This window comes from Camponotus floridanus, unplaced genomic scaffold (genome assembly GCF_003227725.1).
Source record: "Camponotus floridanus strain SB8 unplaced genomic scaffold, Cflo_v7.5 scaffold14, whole genome shotgun sequence".
Taxonomy (NCBI): domain Eukaryota; kingdom Metazoa; phylum Arthropoda; class Insecta; order Hymenoptera; family Formicidae; genus Camponotus; species Camponotus floridanus.
The window spans coordinates 1,364,034-1,386,657 of NW_020229259.1; the positions used below are offsets into that span (position 1 = coordinate 1,364,034).

The 22,624-nt window shown below is 31.9% G+C and overlaps 1 protein-coding gene across 1 annotated transcript in view; it reads left to right on the forward strand.

Annotated features, from left to right (window-relative positions):
• The window catches only part of LOC105251019 (circadian locomoter output cycles protein kaput), a 60,303-nt gene extending 40,257 nt beyond the window's left edge, over positions 1 to 20,046 (forward strand). The window contains exons 2-13 of the mRNA XM_025406304.1: positions 6,892 to 7,058; positions 7,389 to 7,462; positions 7,540 to 7,638; positions 12,945 to 13,317; positions 15,074 to 15,334; positions 16,228 to 16,378; positions 16,593 to 16,710; positions 16,810 to 17,908; positions 18,128 to 18,187; positions 18,259 to 18,299; positions 18,387 to 18,536; positions 18,608 to 20,046. Coding sequence (XP_025262089.1) covers positions 6,892 to 7,058; positions 7,389 to 7,462; positions 7,540 to 7,638; positions 12,945 to 13,317; positions 15,074 to 15,334; positions 16,228 to 16,378; positions 16,593 to 16,710; positions 16,810 to 17,908; positions 18,128 to 18,187; positions 18,259 to 18,299; positions 18,387 to 18,536; positions 18,608 to 18,700 — 2,686 coding nt within the window. The 3' untranslated portion in view covers positions 18,701 to 20,046. The remainder of the gene's footprint in view (positions 1 to 6,891; positions 7,059 to 7,388; positions 7,463 to 7,539; positions 7,639 to 12,944; positions 13,318 to 15,073; positions 15,335 to 16,227; positions 16,379 to 16,592; positions 16,711 to 16,809; positions 17,909 to 18,127; positions 18,188 to 18,258; positions 18,300 to 18,386; positions 18,537 to 18,607) is intronic.
• Positions 20,047 to 22,624: the final 2,578 nt, after the last annotated feature.

Genomic DNA, 22,624 nt, shown 5'->3' on the forward strand with positions numbered 1-22,624 from the left:
ACAAATGAAGCCAACAAAGAGAGCGAGCGATGAACGGGAAATAGTGATTCGTCGCGTAAAAGAATTAATAGACGTGCGCATGGTTTATCGATGCACATGATTTGCCCTTATTTTCGAGATTTCGACGCTTTTTAATCATAAAGACTTATTTATTGATACAAATAATTATCTGTGGCCGCCAGCGAACACTAGCCTTCGAGCGGCATAAAAGATCGACAAGCGGTTACGTCATTGTCTGAAAAGGTTTCGACGACCTTGCGTACGGTCGAATAAATTTCGCACATGCTTTTTTTACATTCGCGACAAAAAAGAAAGCGCGGGCCCCCGCTTCCCCTCGATGCGATTCATTAAATTTCTAATTCACGAGGATAATTTTCGCGATTTTATCGCTTTTCTGACGAGGGGAAAATCGAAATAATCGATTTTCACCTTTCGAGCATTCGCTTTGTCCCTCGAGAACTGCAACCTCGCAAAAATATGTATAACTCCGCGTGTAAAATTTCTGTTGTTGCCTCGCATATTGTCGCGTCTATGCGCCGACAGTGGCAATGTTGAATTTTTATGCCATTGTTTCGCGGCGAGCTTAAATATTTATTGCCTGTCGCGCAATAACGACGCCAGCGAAATATATATCTCTCCTGTCATATCTCGCGGGTTACATTATTACATTATTACGACGTAGGAATATATGTTCGGCAGTTAATATTTACATCGGCAGCTCGCTCGCGAGGAAATTTATCAGATTTACTATAATTTCAATATTTTTCCATATTATTGGTATTAAAGAAAATCTCTGGTCTCAATGTCACTTTTTGCTTAATTTATCAAACTTCGTCTGTCAATTAATCTTTATCCTAAAAATTATTTATAATTATATTTTCATAATATATTATGTATATATCATCTTTTTTATATTATATATTTTATTATCAAAAATTCATATATATATATATATATATATATATATATATATATATAATATATCTTTAACTATTCTATATAACTAGTCCATGTAGAGTATCAATCGAAAGACCTGGAAGAAAAGAAAACATCATCCATTCAAGAATAAAATAATATTATTTGCTCGACGCGATAACGTGACACCAAAAATTTGATGCTACTGCGCGTTTACGATGAAGTTGTGCCAGCGAATTGGTTTAATTATCTGTCTCTCATCCTGTTTTTGTTAAACCTCTCGAGATCGCCACCCTGTAACTGTCTCAACAGAGCGACTGTATCAAAACGTCAAAGCGAGGTCTTAATCGCCGTTATCGACGCGATAAAAAGCAGCCCAAGGCCATCGCTAAAATAATTACTTAAAATGATCGCGATATATTATGCAAGAAAAAAAAGTCATAATATGCGTATGCTAATTTCAGGAATAGTATTGTTAATAACATAAATACACTAAAAATACGGAATCAATTTTTCTTTAAATTGATCGTCTTTTGCTGCCTTATCTTCCTCTTACTATTATTATATTATTCATTTTGATTGACTTTTATTAATCATTTAGATGTATTTTATATCGTTACTAATGTTATTAGAGTATTAATATTTTTTAAATAAAGCTACATATGTTGCAAATTCAATCTCCCCTAATGTAATTTAAAAATAACTTTGTTAAAGTTTTATTAAAATTTTAAGAGCATTTTATTTTTGTTTCAATAATGCCTAATATTTTAATATTTGATATTTATATTTGTAATAAAATAACAAATTTTTCATTTCTATTAATTTAATAAAAGTTTTAAATTTTTAAATGTTTCTATATACAAAAAAATCATATTGCGTTGTATAAAGAGTCTTTCATTAGATTTAATGAAAACCATTTTTTTATATGATTTATTACGCATGAATTGATTACAATGGGTCACACTATACATTGAATGATATTTCATTTCAATATAATGTCTCATCGTGTTATATAGTATTCAATCAACATCTATATATAAGTGAATACGTCCTACATTTAATAAACTAAATTTTCAATGTAGAAAGTGATATTTGATTTGCACTAATAATAATTTCGTTTGTAGTGGAAATTATAAAAAATAGCATTTTGGAAAAATGATTTAATCGACTTAAGATAAAAAGAATTTTGATATTTTTTGAAATTATTCGGAATTATTTGTTTATAATAATTTTATTTTTATTTATAGTTAAATTCTTTGAAAGATATTATATTAACAATATAACTTTGACTGAACAAAGTTATTATTACAAATAATTTTAAACGAAATATCATTTTTATCACTTTTTGTACTAAAAATTTAATAAAAATGAAATATCAAACTTATATTGAATTAATTATATGTGCAATCCTCTTTGTTTAACACAATCAACATGCGAAATAGATTTTCCATTTTTATTCATTTTTATATTATTTCAACACACGTTTTATTTTCAGAAATTAATTAATATCTGTGACGTACACATGATGACACAGATATTTCATATTATTGCAATCTGCAATCGTTATCATTTAGATGTTAAAATTAATTTAATTTAATTTTCTTCGTGATAACGAGCATATCTCTAATTTCTCCATTTCTTAGCTTTGCGGATTAACGGTTTATAGTAGATCGCAGATTTTATTTGTGCTTAAGAACATTTTTGCTGCGTTGCTGCGCGTCCCAGCCTTTTCGAATTATCCCGTCCGCTAACTTTATTGCAGGCCCTATTCTATCGTCACGACATCGACTCAAAGTTCGCCAGATAGGCTCTCGGCCAGATACGTAGCGGATACCAGACACCATGCCAAAGCGCCGATTGTTTATTGGTGCTGACGTGTCAGCAGAGAAAAGTGTCTCGCGCGAAATAAATATTTCGGACTGCGAATTAATTTAATGTGCATTAAACCAATTAGTTCGATTTACGCGAACGATGCGGAATAATTTACCGGATTCGACCAAGATCTCGGTAAATTGCTCGGCTCGGATTTTTGAGAGAAGCACAAAATTTTCGCACGTGCGGATCATAAATTGGTGAAATCATGTCGCTAGCCTTGATCTATAACTGACTTACGTTCAAGAATCCCGCGTGGTATCCCGGCAATGCGTTTGATGCTTTTTAAACAACACATTGTAATCAATGTTGTTTCTTCTCATGGCAAAAATATGTATATTCATGCGAGGTTCAACGGTGCCAAAAAAGATCGATCGATTAATACTATTTAAGATGGAGAACTCTAACTATCTAATTATAATACATATGTGCGCACATCGTGCAAAACATGCGGCATAATTTTGCTCAGTTACGTATAAAGTTATAGCTTTTTTTATGGTTTAAAAATACGTAATTAAAAAGTTTATTAGAGGGTCAGGATGTTACAGCTCTGATTTCATTATGTAAGCGATTCGAACAAAAAGATTAAAATTATAAATGCGTGCTGTCGAGATGTTGTAATCGCGTGTTTGCTTATTTTATACGTGTACCAAGCAACAGGTCGTGAGATATTTTCAAATATTTGTGAAAGATGCAATGGGCTTAAATCAACAATATGGTCCCGAATAAACCAGGTTACCCCTTTATATATGATAAACACACATTTTTACAGATTATATTAAAAAATTCGAATTGAATTATAATTGATGGAGCTTAATAATTAATAAAACGCGCTAAATATTATATATAATACATGTATGTAAGTATGCGTGCAGTGCATTTGAAGTACAAACTTAGTACATAGTATGTTAATTAGCGGAGACAAATAAACGTCATATCGTTGTTTCTTGAATATTCGATTACGTAATCTTACAATGTCACCGTACACACGTTCATAAAGTATTAGTATGTAAGTTGCAATCCATCACGATGTCAATCTATCCATGGAAAATTAATAGTTTGAATAATCCGAATAAATTATTGATTTCTCTTGTAATTTGTAACCAACATCTTTCTTTTGTATATATCTCTTGTATATTTATATAACAAGATACATAAATTATATACAAAAAATTAATATTATAGCGAAACATTTTATTCGTACACAATACTCCGGAATAATAATAATGATTATTTTAATTAATTTTTTTAATAATAATGAGAATTTTAATTAAATTTGTCCCAATAACAATAATTATTATTTTAATTAAGTCTGTCTTTCAATTCTTTACAGAAATACAAATTAGTAGTGAGTTGATATATGTGTTTGTCATAAGATTTATAGTCTTTGTTGTCATTTTTATTGTCAGCGAATATTTTAAGAAAAAAAAAGATAGAGATTATTAAATAATTATTTTATAAGATACTTTGGAAAATTAAATTTCTAAAACAAACAGTGATATATTCGCCGATTAATGTACAATCTAATGGAATTTTTTGGAAGCGCAGTCAAAAATATTGAATACTGAATTTTAGAAAGCTGTGACAAATGATAAGCTTTCTTAATTTACATGTGACATTAATTATACGACAGTTTGTAACATATGAGAGATTTTGTAACTTTTGCTACATATTTTTACGTGAAAAATATTATAAATTTTTTCAATTTCTTTTTATTTATGTCAAGGATACTCATTATGTTGAATTCATAAACTAATTTATTATTTATAATTATAACTGTATTGAATTAAAATCTTAAAAATATAGATATATATAGCATTCACATGAGATTATTTTACAATGATTGTATTTATTTGCCGTACTCTCGTCGAGAAACCAAATTCTCTGATGACACATTTAAATACTGGAATGCCTGCCTCAAGGCCGATGATGAACACAAAGACTTATCCATACACACACATCTATATAGTCGTCATCTCGTAAAAAATGGATAACCGAATTTAAAGATTTTCTGCAAACATACTGCGATGTAATCGGAGAATCGAAGAAATATTTATGTACAATACGTTAACTTTGTATGCATAACACATTAATAATAGACGAAGAATTAATTTAATAAATATAAATTAAATTTGAGAGATAATTTTCTCGCCTCCAATTTTGAATGAATTTTCATTTAATTAAAATGTTACTATGTATTAGATTTGTTATATATAAAGTTATGATTATATCTTGAAATAAAAAAATTGTAAATATAGAATAATTAAAAATTGAATAAATAAAAAAAGTAAAAAAAATTATAAATATAACAATCTTAATGCTTAATTTTTTATATACACACACAATTGAGACACAATTGATTATCATTGATTATCATTGAAAACTTTTATCCAAAGTACCAATATCAATATCACATCTCTCCGAGGACACTTTAATTTACGTTTAATATCTTTGTAATGCTGTATGGCAAGCCAATATTCCGCGTTAATTGACATAATTCTATTCTACCTCTCGCTTTACGCTTATCACTTACCACTTTAGCGAAAACAAACCGTCTCAATGTGATTTCCGTAGAATTTTAAATTATTTTTTGTGGAATGGCCAATGTCATTTGCATAATATCTTGGTAAGTGGAATGCAAATACTAATGTCGTCAGACAGTAAAACTTACGACCGATACAAGTCACAACGTTGTAAACTATACAAGTGCAAGGACCCGTACGCAAACCACAAACGTGCAAAAAGTAAAATTATTATGACTGTTGTTAAATACATGTATGTGTGTGTATGTATGTATGTAACTGAGAGATTTTCAAAATAGAATCTATTTGCTTTGTGAATTTTCCAGAAAATAATTTTGATATTAAATTAATTTTGATATCAAATATGCTCTGTCTGTAAATAAATATCCTTGTGTTATGTATGTGCGTATGTGTGCAAAAAATTTTTTTAAATATTACATAAATTACATTAATTTTATCAAATAAATATGCGTGTATATATATATATATATATATATATATATATATATTTGCATGTGTAAAAAATCTTTGAAATCTTTGAAATTGTCAGTGCCATCAATATACACGCGCATGTAAGATACACGCGCAACTGTTTATTGGAGTGTACACGTACACTCAGATATTAGTTATCGTCATGGCTCATATGTACTGTAAATTTATTTTTGTCCACACTCTCGCGACAGTGTATTAGTCGACTATATAACTGCGGGAAGCTGTACGCGATGTAATAAAGAAACTACGTGTCTCTGCATGAGGTATGATATATTTATACGTAAATTGGGATATTTGTCGTGGGAGTAGAAATTATTGAATCAAAAATTCATGTGTGAATAATTCAGCTGATTCTTCATCTCTTGTTATATTCAGCATCATGAACACGAAATTTGTTTATTATTATTATTATTATTATTATTATTATTATTATTATTATTATCATTATTATTATCATCATCATCATCATCCTCATCATCATCATTATTATTATAAAACAAGCAATTATCAGCCGAATATGATATTATTGAGAATAAATAAAACAAGAAAATATAACAATAAGAAAATATAAACAGAAATATAAACATTATAAAGAAAATATAACAGAGAATATAACAATTTTTTAATGTAATAATAATTTTCACAATTATTATAGTATTATAACTATATATCGCAACTATCATAATTAGATATAGTTAGACTATTATACAAGAAATTATATAATGCCTTATGCATTAATATCTTCTTTTTGATAAAATCGAAGTATCATCAAAAGATCGCTTTCAATATTGTATTATAATATATTAATTTCTACATAAAATTAATTTACTGCATTTTGATTTATGGAAATTTAAATTCGAGGTGGATATATATACTCACATTATTAACATATAAAAATTTTGTTAAAAGAAGTTTGTTATAACTTAATTTATGGAAATATGTAAATTTAAAGTAAATATAGTAGTATATCACTTAGTATATTAATAATATATGAAGATGCATTTCTATAATTTATAAAATAAAAAACTTTTATGTTTCGTATGTTAATAATTCATTACTACTAAATTCCACTCCTCATTTCTTTTTACAGCAACCCACGTGCGTCGCGGAATATGGCAGAAAAGCAACGCCGTGACAATCTCAATACAAATATCTCGACGATGGCGGCCCTCGTACCTATCGTTGCTGGAAGTTCGAGGAGGATGGACAAGATATCCATTCTGAGATTAGCGGCCGCCTTCCTAAGGACACAATACAGTAAGTTGAATTTTTTAAAATTCTTTCCTACAAAATATGTTTTAATTATAATTTCTTATTAATCATCATATTCTGTTATTGTTATTCTAAATTTTTACTGTAATTAAATTCGTAATATAATTTATTATTAATTTCCTTATATTTTTATTATTATTTTAATATTTCTAGATATTTTTTCGTTTTCTTATTTCACTATTATAAATTTCGCTAAATAATAAATGAGGCTGAATTACTTGTCACATCACATATACTTTTAATGTAAATAGACTTAATCAGAAGTCTAAACTCACGGTCTCATCATTTCTCATATACTTTATGTATTATTTATAGTACTCGGACGTCGTTCGACGAATTTTCTTCCCCGACAGTTCAACGAGTTTGACTTGGAGCAATATTTTGTCGACGTAAGTACACAACGCTTATAAGTGATGCAAATCTTGAGACGAGCGGCATTGTAGACTCGTTTTTCAAATTATAATAGCACATAGTTGACAGCGGAGGGTTCTTCCTCGTAGTCACTGCAACAGGGAAAATCGTCTACGTCAGCCGACAAGTGGAGCAACACCTCGGTCATGTTCAGGTGAGTTTTTCTCCTGACTATGCAGCGAATTATTCTCATTAATATAACTGAATAATTTTGTCAATTATTTCTTCTCTTAAAGTTTACTTTGCCAGGAGTTCCTTTTGATAAAATTAAAATTAATTGTTCGAGTATTTTATACTTCGACAATTTGCATTACATTATTGCAGAGAATGTAGTTACCTCTGCTTTCTTGCAATATATAAAACAACAAGCAATTAAAAACTTGATTAACCACGAATATATCAGAATTATCTTTGCTTCTCTCATGTTCGTTCTCGATATCTCGATAAAGAATAGCTTATCGAGATATATAAATGAAAATGTAAACACATTATGCCGATGAAAAGGAGAGAGGGAAAGAGAGAGAGAGAGCTGAAGGTACATAACTTTTCAATATGAAAATACGTTTGTCTGACAGCGAAACATATTAATGCGCTTTTTTATGTATCGATGATCGAAAATCAAACTTATATCTCGCATTGCTCGTGATAAAACACTCGAAATATTCATCCGGTGATTATTCAAAGAACCTAATCGTACACATCGGTGTTTGGCGAAATTTTTCATTCTCTCCCGTCCTTTTTTTTTAACAGCATATTTATATTGCGGCCATTGAAAAGTATACGACCGTATAATATTTTCGCGCCGGCGCTGAGAAGAATGTAAATAGGCGGTCGGAGAGGAAGAGGAAAAAAAAGAGGACAGAGGAGAGCGATCACGATCTCTCGCGGCTGCAGCTGCAGCTGCAACACCGACCTGCCCTGTACGCGCGGAGTTAGGAATTATCGATCAAATGAGTGCGTGCAACGCAAATACGCTCCCATGGCAACCGTGTGCCCTCTGCTCCTTTTCGCTCGCTATGAACGTACATATCTACCAATATCCGTATTCGTTTCGCGTATTTGTACGTGGGAATTACCCACGCGATTGCTCGCGAAAAAGGATCGCGTGTCCATTCGCGCGTTTCACGATGAAAAATAAAAAAAAAAAAAAGACTCGTCCGCTGCCGATGAAACGTACGATGATCTCGCTTGGTAATTATTCACCGGATCCACGTGCGACTTTTTCCGGAAATTCGCGCGTTTAACCTGGTGGGAATATTCTAATGGATTCGATGAGATTTCGGGAGAATTAAAACACGTTAAATTACGGAATTTGTAAAATTAAAAGATACGAAGAAATTTAACGTTATTTAACTACGCGAGGGAGAGAGAAAAAAAAGGATGTTTCTCCCTATATTTCATAAAAAAGTACTTTAAATTGAAGTACATTAAATGAAGTACATTCAAATATGTACGTGTAATTATAAGCGCATAGGGATTTAGTTTGAACGATGATACGATAATTGTAACTTAAAATGAGAATTGTGAGTTACTGATTATATTTTAAAATGATACGTAATGTGTGCCAATTTAATGATAAATTAAAATATCATTATGTAAATTATTAATACTAATTAATATTAATACACGCATGATTTTAAAATGCAAATCAAAAGATATAATTTAGATAGATCATTAAGTGAACTGTTCCACCGCTCGTGGTTTTCTCTGTTTGTTCCGTTCATATTAAAAGAAGCGAGCGATAATTACATATCATAAAATGCAAAATTTGGTCGAGAAATATGAATTTTATCGGACGCAATGAAATAAACGTTCCGGGATATCAAAAGAGGAAACGTGGAGAAGGAACGCGTGATTAACCAGAGACAGATTTAAGGATCAAGTAATGAACGTTGCGGGAACAATGCGCACGTCCATTTATATCGTGCTATAGAATCAAGCCGGCTATCTGCTGCAGATATTAAGCGTGTATTGTACAAAAATAATTAGCTCGGTCGATATTGAGATATACATAACGAGAGAATCTCGCTTTGCTACCTGCTGCGCTTCTTTGTCCCTGACGTAGCATAGTCATCTGTCGAGATTGACTGACGGCCTTTCCAAACTATCGGAGACATCGTAATTATGCACGTGACGTCGCTTCAGCATCGGAATAATTTTATATCACTTGGAGTCTCACTGAAGAAACTGAGATAATATATCTTTCATCCGGGTGCAGAATTGCGCAACATTATGAAAAAAAGATTAAATAGATAAGTGAAAAAGTATAAGGAAAAAGTATAAACAGCAAAAGAAGCTTTCATGATATCTTGAAATTGGAAATCAGAAACGGAAGCTAAAAAAATGATATATGGTCAGATATATTTTTAATTTAGTCCTCTAACGCAAATTCCGTCTCGAAGCGACTTTAATTGTGGCGTGTAAGCAAATTCTGCGAAATCTGATATAAAAATTTGAAACACGATAGTAATAAAAGCCTCCAGAGAAAATTCTTATGATAGATTGTAAATAATTAATTTTATTTTTTTTTATTTCTTTTTTTTTAAATATAATTGACATTTTAAATAAACATCAATTATCATTTTTGAGACCAATATTATTATTGAGATTTGTAGCTGTATCTGAATTTGAATTGAAATTATTTTTGGCAATAAATCACAAAGTTTTACAAACAGATTATAACAAATTATTAGTCATATTAAAATATTTGAATATTTTGTACGGAATCAAGTCAACAGTCAACTTAAGTGGAACCAAAATCTACATGAAATCTGCAAATAATTGAAACATAGAAATAACAGAAACCAATAATACAGATTGAATATTAATAATATATTCTTTGTATTCGAAAGAATATTTTTATAAGTGCGACTCACTGATTATTATTTTTATTTTTTTCAAACATAAAGCAATTGAATTACAATTAATTGTGTAAGTAAAAAAAGATTCTTTAAATATTAAAAATTTAATTATTGAGTGTTCAATATCTTTTTTGTGTACGCACAAGATTCTCGTTCACGAGGCCTTGATTTCGCAAGGTTCCCAAATTATCACGGCCAGATTGACCGAGGTTTTTTGTTTAGCAAAACAATCCTTTTGTAACATATAAGGATAATGTGGGCGCTAACGATGGCTAAAACAACCGGCTAATTTTGGGATTTTTGACGAAGAAAATGCGAGTTTAGATTATGACCGATGACGCAAGAACCTCTCAAGGTCCTCAAAATAATACGACCTTGCAAATATTAGACGATAGATTACGAGCTGAAGAATGTATACCTGAAAAAAAAGATATAGACTAATTAAGACAGAAGAAATATTATGGAATTAGAGACAAATGGAGAATGTAAACAGACTTTTTCGATAATTTGTTCTAGCTTTGTTTTATGCATGCTATTCAATAATACATTCCTTATATATTTTTGCAATTGCAACTTTCTCTTCTTGTTAGTATGAAAATATTTTTTTTATTAATAAGATTTTTGTAGTGAAAAATTATCAAACTTGTGTCGTTAAACTGGAGTCATGTAATCATTCCATTGCGGAAGAACCATAAAATTGCGTGCTTTTCTTTATTAATAAATTTATCCTGATTCTTTGCATATTTTAGAAAGCACTTACATTTAAATTCTATACTTCTATCATTTATTTATAGCGCATTCTCTGATTTCCTATAATTAGCTACTTGTTTGTGATGTATTCATTGAATTAAATAGAATTATGCAAGATAATTACATTAGATAATGTTATTAAAGAGAACTAATAATTTAGAATGGATATCGTAATAAAAAAATTCTAATAATCTAAATTTTTAAGAGAGTAATATTAAGAGGAAATCTTCTCGAAGATGTTTTCGTCAAAAGTGCGTGCTTTCATTGAGTAGGGTTATCGCCCTTTTGTTTGCGTTCAAGGCGACACGCATTTACGCGTGATAGATCCAAGATCACTAGGAAAAGCTTTATTCAATAACAAAGATGATACAGCAAGATGAATAAAAATATTATGACATAATGATGATTATTCGCTCGTGGCATCAAACATACAAACATATTTCACAAGAATGATAAAACCAATTAAAATATAGATGTCTAGAAATAAAAATGCGCGTGTGTATCCCAGATTAGGAAGTCCTCGGAGACTTCAATGCGCGTTTCGCATTCTTGTCCGCGTTTCACGAGATTAACGTCGTGCCACGAGAGGAAAGGAGCGCTGTCAACGTGCTTTATCGCTTCTTCATCCTCGCTCCCTCCTCCCCTTGAAGTATCCTCCGTATTTTTGCAGGAGGAAGCAACAACGAGAATAAAGTAAAAAAATGCCCGCGCTATCGATCGCGAGTGACGTCCCAGATTCAGGCATAACGATAATTTGCCACTCTGCCGTAACGAACCGGCTCTTGGGAGCCGATCGAGTCCTTCTCTCCTTCTCCTTTTCTCCTTCGGCTCCTGACATGTAAAGGATGCCAGAGCGAATGGGTTACGCAGAGAAAGAAGGACAGAAAGCGAAAGAGGAAGAGGGAGGGAGAAGAAGAAAAGATGGAAGAGTAGGAGGAAGATGTGCAGGGGCGGGATAGAAGTTGTTTGTGAACGTGGGTTTGCTCTCGTTTTTTAAGAAAACACTCACAATCAGGCTGTATTGTTCTCAAGGAGAAACCGCCTGCCGCGAAAACGAGCTCCGTCGCCGACGCGGTGCACCATCGTCGTCGTCGTCGTCGTCTTCTTCGTCGTTGTTGTTGCCGTTGTCGTTGACATATCGCGATTCGCTGCGCGAAAGGTATCGTTGAGTTTGGCTAAGTGTATATATATATGGCCCTTTACAGAAGGAGTCTGAAACTTTGCGAACGAAACTTTGAAGTATTTCTATTCAGGGAATGAGGGTCTTCCAGCACGTGGAAAATTAATAGAATATAAATCGTCGATTATTAGATTTTAGTTTGTGACAAGGATCGATGGTATTTTTTTCTTGTGCTGGAAAGAAAGCTAATTAATAAACGATACGCATTTGATATCTTTGAAAAACAACGAAAATACAATACTGAAAGCGCCAAAATACTATTATTATTTGTTCTCTCTTGTCTTAAAGTACTATATTATTTATCAGATTTTAAAAGTTAAGAACCAGATTATATTTTTAAATTTTAATGCTTTAAAAAAGAGTAAAATTGAGAATATTAACCTTCTCATAACATACTTTTCCAGTTTCTTTTCAACTTGTTTACAACTAATAAATAATTAATTTTTAATTTAATTTTAGTAATTAATTTTTTATAATAAGTTCTTGTAATACGAATTCTAAGATATTATTATTACTATACGATTCTAGATTCAATGTTGATGTAAACACTCGTATCAGATCACACGAACAACAAGGGTCAATACTAGCGATGATGAGACAGTTTGATCTAAACTTTGAAATTAGAGATTGACTCTCTGTCTGAATTTCGAAACTGTTTGAATTTCGCAGAACGAATTGCTGGGTCAATCTCTGTACAATTTCGTCTATCCCGAGGATCATGACGAGCTTACGCGAAATCTTAGACCCGACGACATACAAACGTCGGCGACGCCATCGCCGACTGGAGTCACGCAGGTGTCCGATTTGGTGCACGACAACAATTCCAGTTCCTCGGAGGATTCGACGGTGAATCACAACAGAGTAAGCGAGAAGAAAAAGCTATTCCACGAGCAGAGGCGGAACTTCAAGATTCGTATGGCGCAGCGCACCGTCTCCAGGCGTGAACACACGCAGTACGAATCTTTTGACATTTCAGGAGTTCTCCGGCTCGCAGAAGCTTGCAAGAATGCGGATGCCAACGGAAATCGAGGGAGACATCGAGGTGAGTCTACATAAAAATTTTTAACACATGAAAAGTGCGTATTAATTACCGCGACATTTAATATAAAATATTAATTACAATTTAATCGACTTGATAAAGCTGAAGACTTTTCAACTTACAATGTTTTAGCATATAATAATATATTGTTTTAGCATATAATAATATAATGTTTTAGCATATAATAATATATTTAAATAACTCGTAAATAATAGTATATTTAAATAACTCGTAAATAGGTATTAAGAAATAAATGAAAGTTGTGAGATATATAGCGGGATATCAATACTTTACTTCATTTCGGCGACATCTATCTTATTCAACTTTTTTTAAATAAAACTCTAATTTTTTTTATATAAATCGATTTCTTGCAACATTTGGCGTAAAATAATGAGAAGAATCAATTGATGTAAAGAAGACACATAATTATTTTTAAGAAAAAAATATGAATTTGCAACGAGCATACACACACACAGTTGCTTACTTTTTCCAATTGATTCCTTTTATTATTTTACGCATAAAAATATTGAAGTTTTTTGAAGTAAAATAAAATAAAAAATGAGCACTTTACAAAATATTTCTCTCTCTCATAGTTTATATAAAATTATATCAAATTAAAGTATAAAATATCTCGTGAAATATATTCAATTTCTGGATAGGATTCCATCTTATTCTTATCATTTTTTACGGAGATTCATTTAAAAAAATTAAGTCGGATGTAAACCGAAATGGTGATGACATTATATCCAGCTTATCCCTAATATGTCTCACAAATTATATTTGAATAATTATTTCCTACTGTTTACGAGTTATTCAAGTGTATTGTTTTCGAAAATCTTGCATAATTACAGACGTCCTTTCGTATTACAAATCAACAATATTGCGCTTCATTATGTATTCTATAACGTGAGCGACTCGAAAGGAGAGGAGTTCCCGCGCGAATTCCCGGATCGATGGTCTTGTTTTATCATGGCTGAAACCCGTAGCGCTGGTTTCATAACGAGTATCGCAAATATTTACGCTACTCCTGTATTTAAATTTAGACCTTCGCCGTCGCCGACGAAGATATGTTAGGCACAGTCACGAGCGTTTAGATTCTTTGAGACCTCGCCTGTTAGATCAGAACTGAAAAGCACGTGTTGTGCGATGCACTGTTTGAGAGATACGCTCAGAGGCGGACTAGCGCAGGTGGATTTACCGGGCATGACGGTTTTATTACGCAAGATGCTCGGACTTGACCGACGCCACCTTTTACTTAGGAATTCTTTGATGTATCTTGAATCGATCTTTCCTTAGTGGATATTTAATGGAAAGGCAACAACTGCCGCCGTAACTTTTCACTTTCCAACATTGAATATCTCAGTAATCTGGTTTAAAATTACATTTTTGTTGGGATAAAGGTTGCTCGAGGCAAGTGAAATATGATTTACGTATTTGCGTTTAAGCTCTGTTTGCATAAAAATATCTTAACTTTCAATAGCTTACAGAGCTCGGAAGTTATCGATGCCTCGAAATTGAATAGAATTGATTATTTTTTCTTCGGTTTAATTTCTAGTATCTTATTAATCGAAAAACATTGTTATAATTTTTCATCGTTACAATTCAATAAATATTAGTAGTCTCGCAAGCCTCTAAATATTTTTTTATCAAATCATGATTCGAGGTTCTCTTTTAAGATAATCATATTTCACTTGCAATTTTATCATATGCGATCGCGTCTGATTGTTTGCTAACTCTAGTTCTATTATATCTTTGACAGAGATGACGGGCACTAGCAACGACATCGTTTTCACTGGCGTAGCGACCCTACCGAAGAAACGGCCCATCACCGAATTGTCAATAATGGACGCCAATAAAGATGAGTATGTGACGCGGCATCTGGTCGACGGGCGTATCATCTATTGCGATCATAGGGTGTCCGTGGTTGCTGGTTACATGTCGGAGGAGGTGTCTGGTCTGAATGCGTTTGCCTTCATGCACAAGGATGATTTTAGATGGACAATGATCGGCCTACGGCAAAGTAAGTTGTTATATTAATTAACATGTAATTAACATCAGAATTTTAAGTGTAATTGACATTAGAATTTTAAATGTTAATTAACATTAGAATTTTTATTTTCGCGTTAAAAGATATTTACAATGTGTACAGCTTGAACAGAGTATCCATGAGCTAAAAAAACATGGAAAATGTGAATTTCTCAGGGATTTTTTTTGTATCTATTAAGGAATTATCATAGAATTTTAGTGAGGGTCAAATAATGTTTTAAAAAATTCTTTCTTTAATAATAATTTTGCTCTTATATTGTAAACAGTCAGTAAGTCAAATGAATTGTTCGTTTCAGACATATTATAAATATATATCTCTATTTATATATTCAATGTCTTACAAAATGCGTAGCATGTATTTTTATTGTAATTTTTAGTGATAAACAAATAATATTATATAATAATATTAAGTAAATATTTATCTTATGAAAATTATTCGATTTTTTTCTACATTTATTTTTGAACAAAAGTATCTGGCAAATCAGTGTATTTTCACGAAATTAAGGATTTCTACAAAGTAGCTACCTTTTCGAAAATTAGTTGAAAGTATATAAATTGTTAAATAAAATATCAAAATATTATGCATTGTTTTATTATATTTGGTCAAATTATTAAAAAATTATATATATTATTTTATTTAAAAAATTACATATATTTAATAATTAGGTAAATAACATTTTATATCATATTACCGACATTATTTTAATACATTCAAGCTTCACGACGAACGTCTATGATATTTTGCATCCTGTTTCCATAATCAATCGCAATTTAAACATGATAATAAAGTATATGTAAAGTGATCTATTTAAAATCCAAGTGTCATTTTGCACATGTTATCACTTATCATTTATTATGCATTCGCAGTGTACGATCGTGCCGAACCGTGTGGTTCATCATGCTACAGGTTACTCACAAAAACCGGTGAATTCATCTACCTACGAACACATGGTTACTTGGAGTACGATAAGGATACACAAACGGTGGAATCCTTCGTTTGCGTCAATACATTGGTATCGTAAGTATATTTCACATTTTTAATTACATTAAAGAACAGATGGAGGGAGTGTAAATGAGAAACCGATTCGCAAATTTATCGAATATCAACGTTAAAGCAATAAATATAAAGAAACAGATTCGATTATTTCTATATTTTTCTTTAAATATTAAATTTGATTTTTTTTGTAAAACAAATATAGCAATAAACATAAGGAAAACTTTGTTGCATGCAGGGAGCAAGAAGGTATCCAACTAATACAAGAGATGAAAAGAAGATTCTCAGCGACTGTGAACACAGCCAGCAAAAATCTTTTGAAGAATATCGACGTTAATTCAGTGACAGAATTACAAGTAAGTCAAATTATATTCTACGCGTTTACAATATTGTTTATATTTGCGTACAAAAGTTGTGAGTGAAAAAAATTGTTTAACGGTTTAAATGTATGTTAGGATTCAAACTCTCAATCATCGAATCCACGATGTGCCTTCCTCGAAGAAGCAGCGCAACTTGAGGACGCCATCAGTCATCTAATTAGCGACTTACCTTCACCGGCTGTATCAGAAGAACAGTTTTCATCCTCGCCGATGCAGCACACACAATATGTAAAGGCCGCCATAATTTCTTCTCGTATGCCACCAGTCTCCGCGCAAGTGAATAAAATTGGTATCAATAAGATTGGCCATTACGTCACTATTCAAAACAATGGCAATCAAACTCCGAAGCAAGAGAACAAGGAACATAAATATACGAATATTGGAAAATATATGAATTGCAGTAGTGCGGAGCAAAGCCCGATATCAGATTCCGAAAGTACGAAGTCATCCAACAAATCTTTGTCGATGCTCGATATGATGAATGGGGTGCACAATAATCATAATAACGTTCAAAATACCGATGTCTCTGGACAATCGAACACTCGCAAACCTAATACGAATCGTTGTCGAAATGTGTCTCGTAATCATACATCATACATGGATGTATCTCAAAACGTGAACGGTTTGAACGCGCAGGAAAGAATAGAACAGCGTAATATGCTGTCACCAAGCGCTTTACACAAAAACAACATCAAGCTTGAATGTGGCATCGAGACGTTCAATCATCAAAAGCAAGAATCACAATACTTTGATGACAGTGCGAGCGATAGTTCTATCATTTCAACGCAAGGGATTGAAACGCATAATCGGTGTATGTTGAAGAGAGTATGTAGCGACGAGGATGTTCCAACGATGCACAGCAAGAAGAGATCTAATGATGTATTATATACTTCGACGAATGCCAATGATGAACAGCAATGCGTTTCCTATGTGAACTGCGCGAATTTCGCCACCGAAAACAAGTATTCGACAGTCGAGTTCAATCGACACAACGATGTTAAGTCACAACCGTTGATCACTGCGAAATCATCCAATTCGAGTCTCGAGAACGAGGTCGGAACGGAGTATCAACAATTGATAGATGCTGCCGCGCCGTTGGTTGTAACTAGTCCTGACAAGAAGCAGTTTGATTTGCAGGACGATACTTTTCTAAATTCGGACTTGAACACAAAGGGTAAATGCAATAGCAATTTGTGCTCATTCATCAATAAAATAAAATTATTAGTCTAGTTTTGTCCTAAATAGTAAATGATACATTGAATGCTTATTATAATATTGTCACATTAAATCCGATTTATTTTTTTTTCTTCGCTCAAACTCATTATTACGAATCACATGATAATTAGCAGTTTTTTAAATGATATTCGAGATAAATCTTTTTTTTCTCTTACAGACTTCATAAAGAAGTATCTTTCACTTCATAGTGTTCATAACGGATCTGTAGATTTTGAAAGTGAGTTGATTTTATATCATTTGTGAACATCCTTTACAAGATATATTCGTTAAAAGCTTATATTATTTCAGATCGTTTTAATGAAGCATTGCAGCAACTTGCTTCTGACCATGTAAGTATATTTATTGTCCAGATCTAAAAATGATTTTGAAAAATCAGATTTTAAGTGGAATACTAAATTTATGCAATGCGTTTTCAGCAACGAGCTATTAATAACAAGCTGTTAAGACATACGTATCGTCAAATAACGAACAACTTAACATTACAAGAGACCCAAATAAATATGTTGGCAAATAATTTAAGAAACCCAGGCCTTCATGCTCAGAGGGAGAATTTGTCACAATTACAGGTACATAGATTGATAATGAGAAAATATCTGAGAAAAGTAAAGTATCAAGATTAATGCTTGTTATTTTCTAGGTTGAACACAGTAAGCAAACGAAAATGATTAAAACTTTGCAACAGGATCATCATAAAATACAAGTGAATGCCAAGCATAACCTTGGAATATAAGAAACCTGATAGTTTTCCAGATCGTTTCATGAATTTTGCTGAAACCAATTTAAGAAGTTCAAAGCGAGCTTAATAGAATACTCTTCGGAACTGTATTAATTGATAAGAATCAAGCTTTAAAAGTTATCCTTTTTGCGGAAGACTTAAACAAAAAATATCGGCGTATGTGCAATTTGCATAATATTCCTTGTATTCTGGTATCGTGTTTCTTCGTTTCCGCGAATTACCGATATCACATAAATTTGCTACAAAAATGTCTAAAAGGTAACCGTGTCATCATCGGTGCAAACAACGAATAGACGAATAGACATTTGCATTAATGCATATATCATATAAAAAAACTGCTCAGCTCATGAAGAATCAAGGTAGGTGCTCAGATATATCGATGATTTATCATTAAAGCAATCTGCTTCAACCTACGTTTTCCATCGACCACAAATGGAAAAGAAACGAGTGAGAAAAGATATTGCTAAGTTAAAGAACTCTTACGAATTGCCGTATGAAAAGTCGTGCACTTCGCTCACTAATCGATCATGCAGATCGTACAAAACCGCTGGTGAATGGTCCGTTATATAAATAACAGTCGCTCTTCAAGCAGATTTCCTGCAGCGACTGAGTGTTACACGCAGTTGGTAGTTTTCAAATTTTATGATAGTGAACTTGTACATATAGTATACATTCGATTTTAACGCCATGCGGTGCTCTACTCGCGCTAATTTACTCGCTCGCGGCAAGTCCGATCGAGTTTGAACTACCTCTGGTTATGTATATGTGATTACGCATGTATCGGATGGATACGAAACCAGTGTCAGCTTTATTAATTATAATTGTGGACCCCTTCACACATATGATATCAATGATTAATACTCGAAGTGCTATTTACTTTTTTATAATCATAAATCAATGTCACGACTAATTTGATAAAAGAAATGATGTGGTAATTTTGTCGAATGATGTTTCAACTGATTGCATTTTGTGACAATTTTATTACATAATATCTGTGTGGAAAAGAACGAAATTTAGAGTATGTCTATGGGGTTGCCACTATAGGCCAGATTTAGACCAATTATCCTCTATTTAGTGGAATGGTTTTACAACTGCATGTACCTGAATTACATTTACATTTAAATGTTCTATCATATATTTGGGAACTAAAAATCTAATCATGTGTTGTTAAAAAATAATGACAAATATAAATTTAGTCATTAAAAACAGATCTCATCTTTTACTTGATTTTCCCTCCCCACGATTACATGCCTCTGTATCCTGTACTCTTCTATTTTGTACTCTTTTTAAAATGTGGTAACCCTAAGTATATCTCTAAATTTGGATTTAATTATTATATACATGCAATAGAAATTTTTTAAATATTTAAAATTTTTGAATCATATAAACAAAAAAAGAATATATTAAATGCAATAATGTAAAGTATAAATGTAAATAAGACATTGAAAGACTTATATTTAAATTTTTTATAAAAATGAATTGTCTAGCTATATTCATATTTTTTGATTGATTGATTTATACAAGTGACATGCAAGGCAGTTTTATGCAAAGTTCTATCATGTCTTTTTATAACTTGCTTGAATAACTTTTTTGTTGACTGGCCTTGTTATCCATCCAATATTATGTTACTACACAAATATACATTGTAAATGCTATTTTTATTTCATCGGTAGTTGATCTCCGCATTGAAAAATAAATAGTGATGTGGAAGCTACATGGTTGATGTGTGTCAATTAAATTAGTGATACAAATACACATTGATTAACCGTGTTTTAAAGCTACTACTTACGGCGCCGCGGGTCAGCGTGAATATATTGTATATTGTAAAAGTGTTTAAAGGGTAAATGATATTAATATAAGAGAGTGACGGGAGAGAGAAAAATTGTCCACTTATGTGAACATATTCAGCACTGGCACTTAACAGATCTACAAATTTACTTAAACCAATTTACCTAACCAATATACGTGTACAGAGATATAACATAAGGCTGGCCCTGTAAATAAAAATGTTGAACACGATGTTTTTTTTTTTTTTCGTTTAAAAGTGTTCCAAATACCGTACTTTTCTTTCTCAGATACTATTCATCGAGCATCTAGAATGTATATCTGTTATTTGCAATGATGTGCTATATTCTTAAATATTAAGTTGATCAAAAAATTTATTCCTTTTCTACTATTATGCTAGGATAAAATTCAATTAAATTGAACAAGTTTTTTGATCAACATGATACTTTATATAAGTTTTTCATGCTCCTGCCTTTTGTTATTATACGTCTATCTGAGACGTTTGCGAGACCTGGAAATTCATTGCGATTTATAAAAAAAATATATTGTAATGACATATACACATACATATGTACATATGCATACATGCATCATGCCATATACATATATGTATACACATACATACATACATACATGTACATATACATACATACATACATACATACATATATGTGTGTGTGTGCGTGTGTGTGTGTGTGCGTGTGCGTGCGCACACACATTATACTATGAAAAATGTTTTTAATGTTACATTGATGTCGAGTGAGGAAGTCAAGATTGTCAGGTAATAAAGGCCTCTATATAAATAGAATCGTTACATAAGTGCAATGTGTCAGAATTGTTCAAAATAGTTTCTTGTTGTCAGTTTTACCGGGGACTTGACTATCCTCACGTGTCGATCACGCGCACGCATCAATGATAAAAATATACATTCTTTTTTTTTATGCGGAAGTCTGCCGCTGAAATAAGAGATATCTAATTGACCTCTATGTATATGAAAATCATGTCGCATAATCGACGATCGCGCGTAAAGCGGCCATCGAGTTGCTCGTTCCACTCGATGCCCAACTTTCCTCGCGATCTTATAGTACAAAGAACAAGTCTAAACTGTCTGTGTTCGGTGTACCTCATCCTCTTCTCTCGTTCTCTCTCTCTCTCTCTCTCTCTCTCTCTTTCTCTCTTTTTCTCTCAAACTATCTCTTCGTACTGTCATCAGTTATGCCGGCGATGACTTGTATTAATATGTAACTTTGGACATGATATGCCAGCTTGGTTGTCGAGTCTCTTACATCTTAAGTCAAACTGATTAATTCCACTTTATGTAAATTTCATGATTTTAATATCAGAATATTAATCATGTGTCTTGATATTAAAATTAAAATTAAGAGATTTATAAAAAATGGAATTGTTCTGGAATTTGGCTTTTGAGAATAATTCGGATATAAGACGGGGCAGTTAAAATAATATATTCAAATATTAGTTACGTACGAATATAAATGGGAAAGTAACGAAAAGGGAAAATTTGTGACAGCGCGTAGAGATTTCTTTCAATATCGACTTTCGATCTTTTCCATATATTTCATGATATTTTTATCAAACCTGGTATTGTTTGTAAAAAATGTCAATTCAAAAAGTGTTATCATCAAAGAAAAATCATTCAAAGAATCGAATCATTAATTTTTACGATATGCGTAAAACTATTTTGTATTATTGACGATAAGTTACGACAAAGGACAACCAAGTGTTACTACGATTTGCTACGATTACATTGTGCATTATAGCCATAGATTTCATTTATTGTCACGAAATGGAAGAGACATCTAAATCTTATCAAAAAATGGATGAATTATACACTTTTATTATATAACTTGATAAAAATTAAAGACTTGTCTGTGATTACAGTTGCGTATATTAAATGGTATTCTTATAACATGAAATTAAAAAAAAGTGAAGAGATTTTATTCCTCTAAACTTCTCTTTATCTAAAATTAACTAAGAGCCTCTCTTTATGTATCTTTTACATAATGAATAACTGTACAATATTTATGCGAAAATATTGGAAATGAGTGGATACCAATGCAACACAGACAGACGGCTCTACAGTTTATTATATATATGCTATAAAGTAAAGTTTAA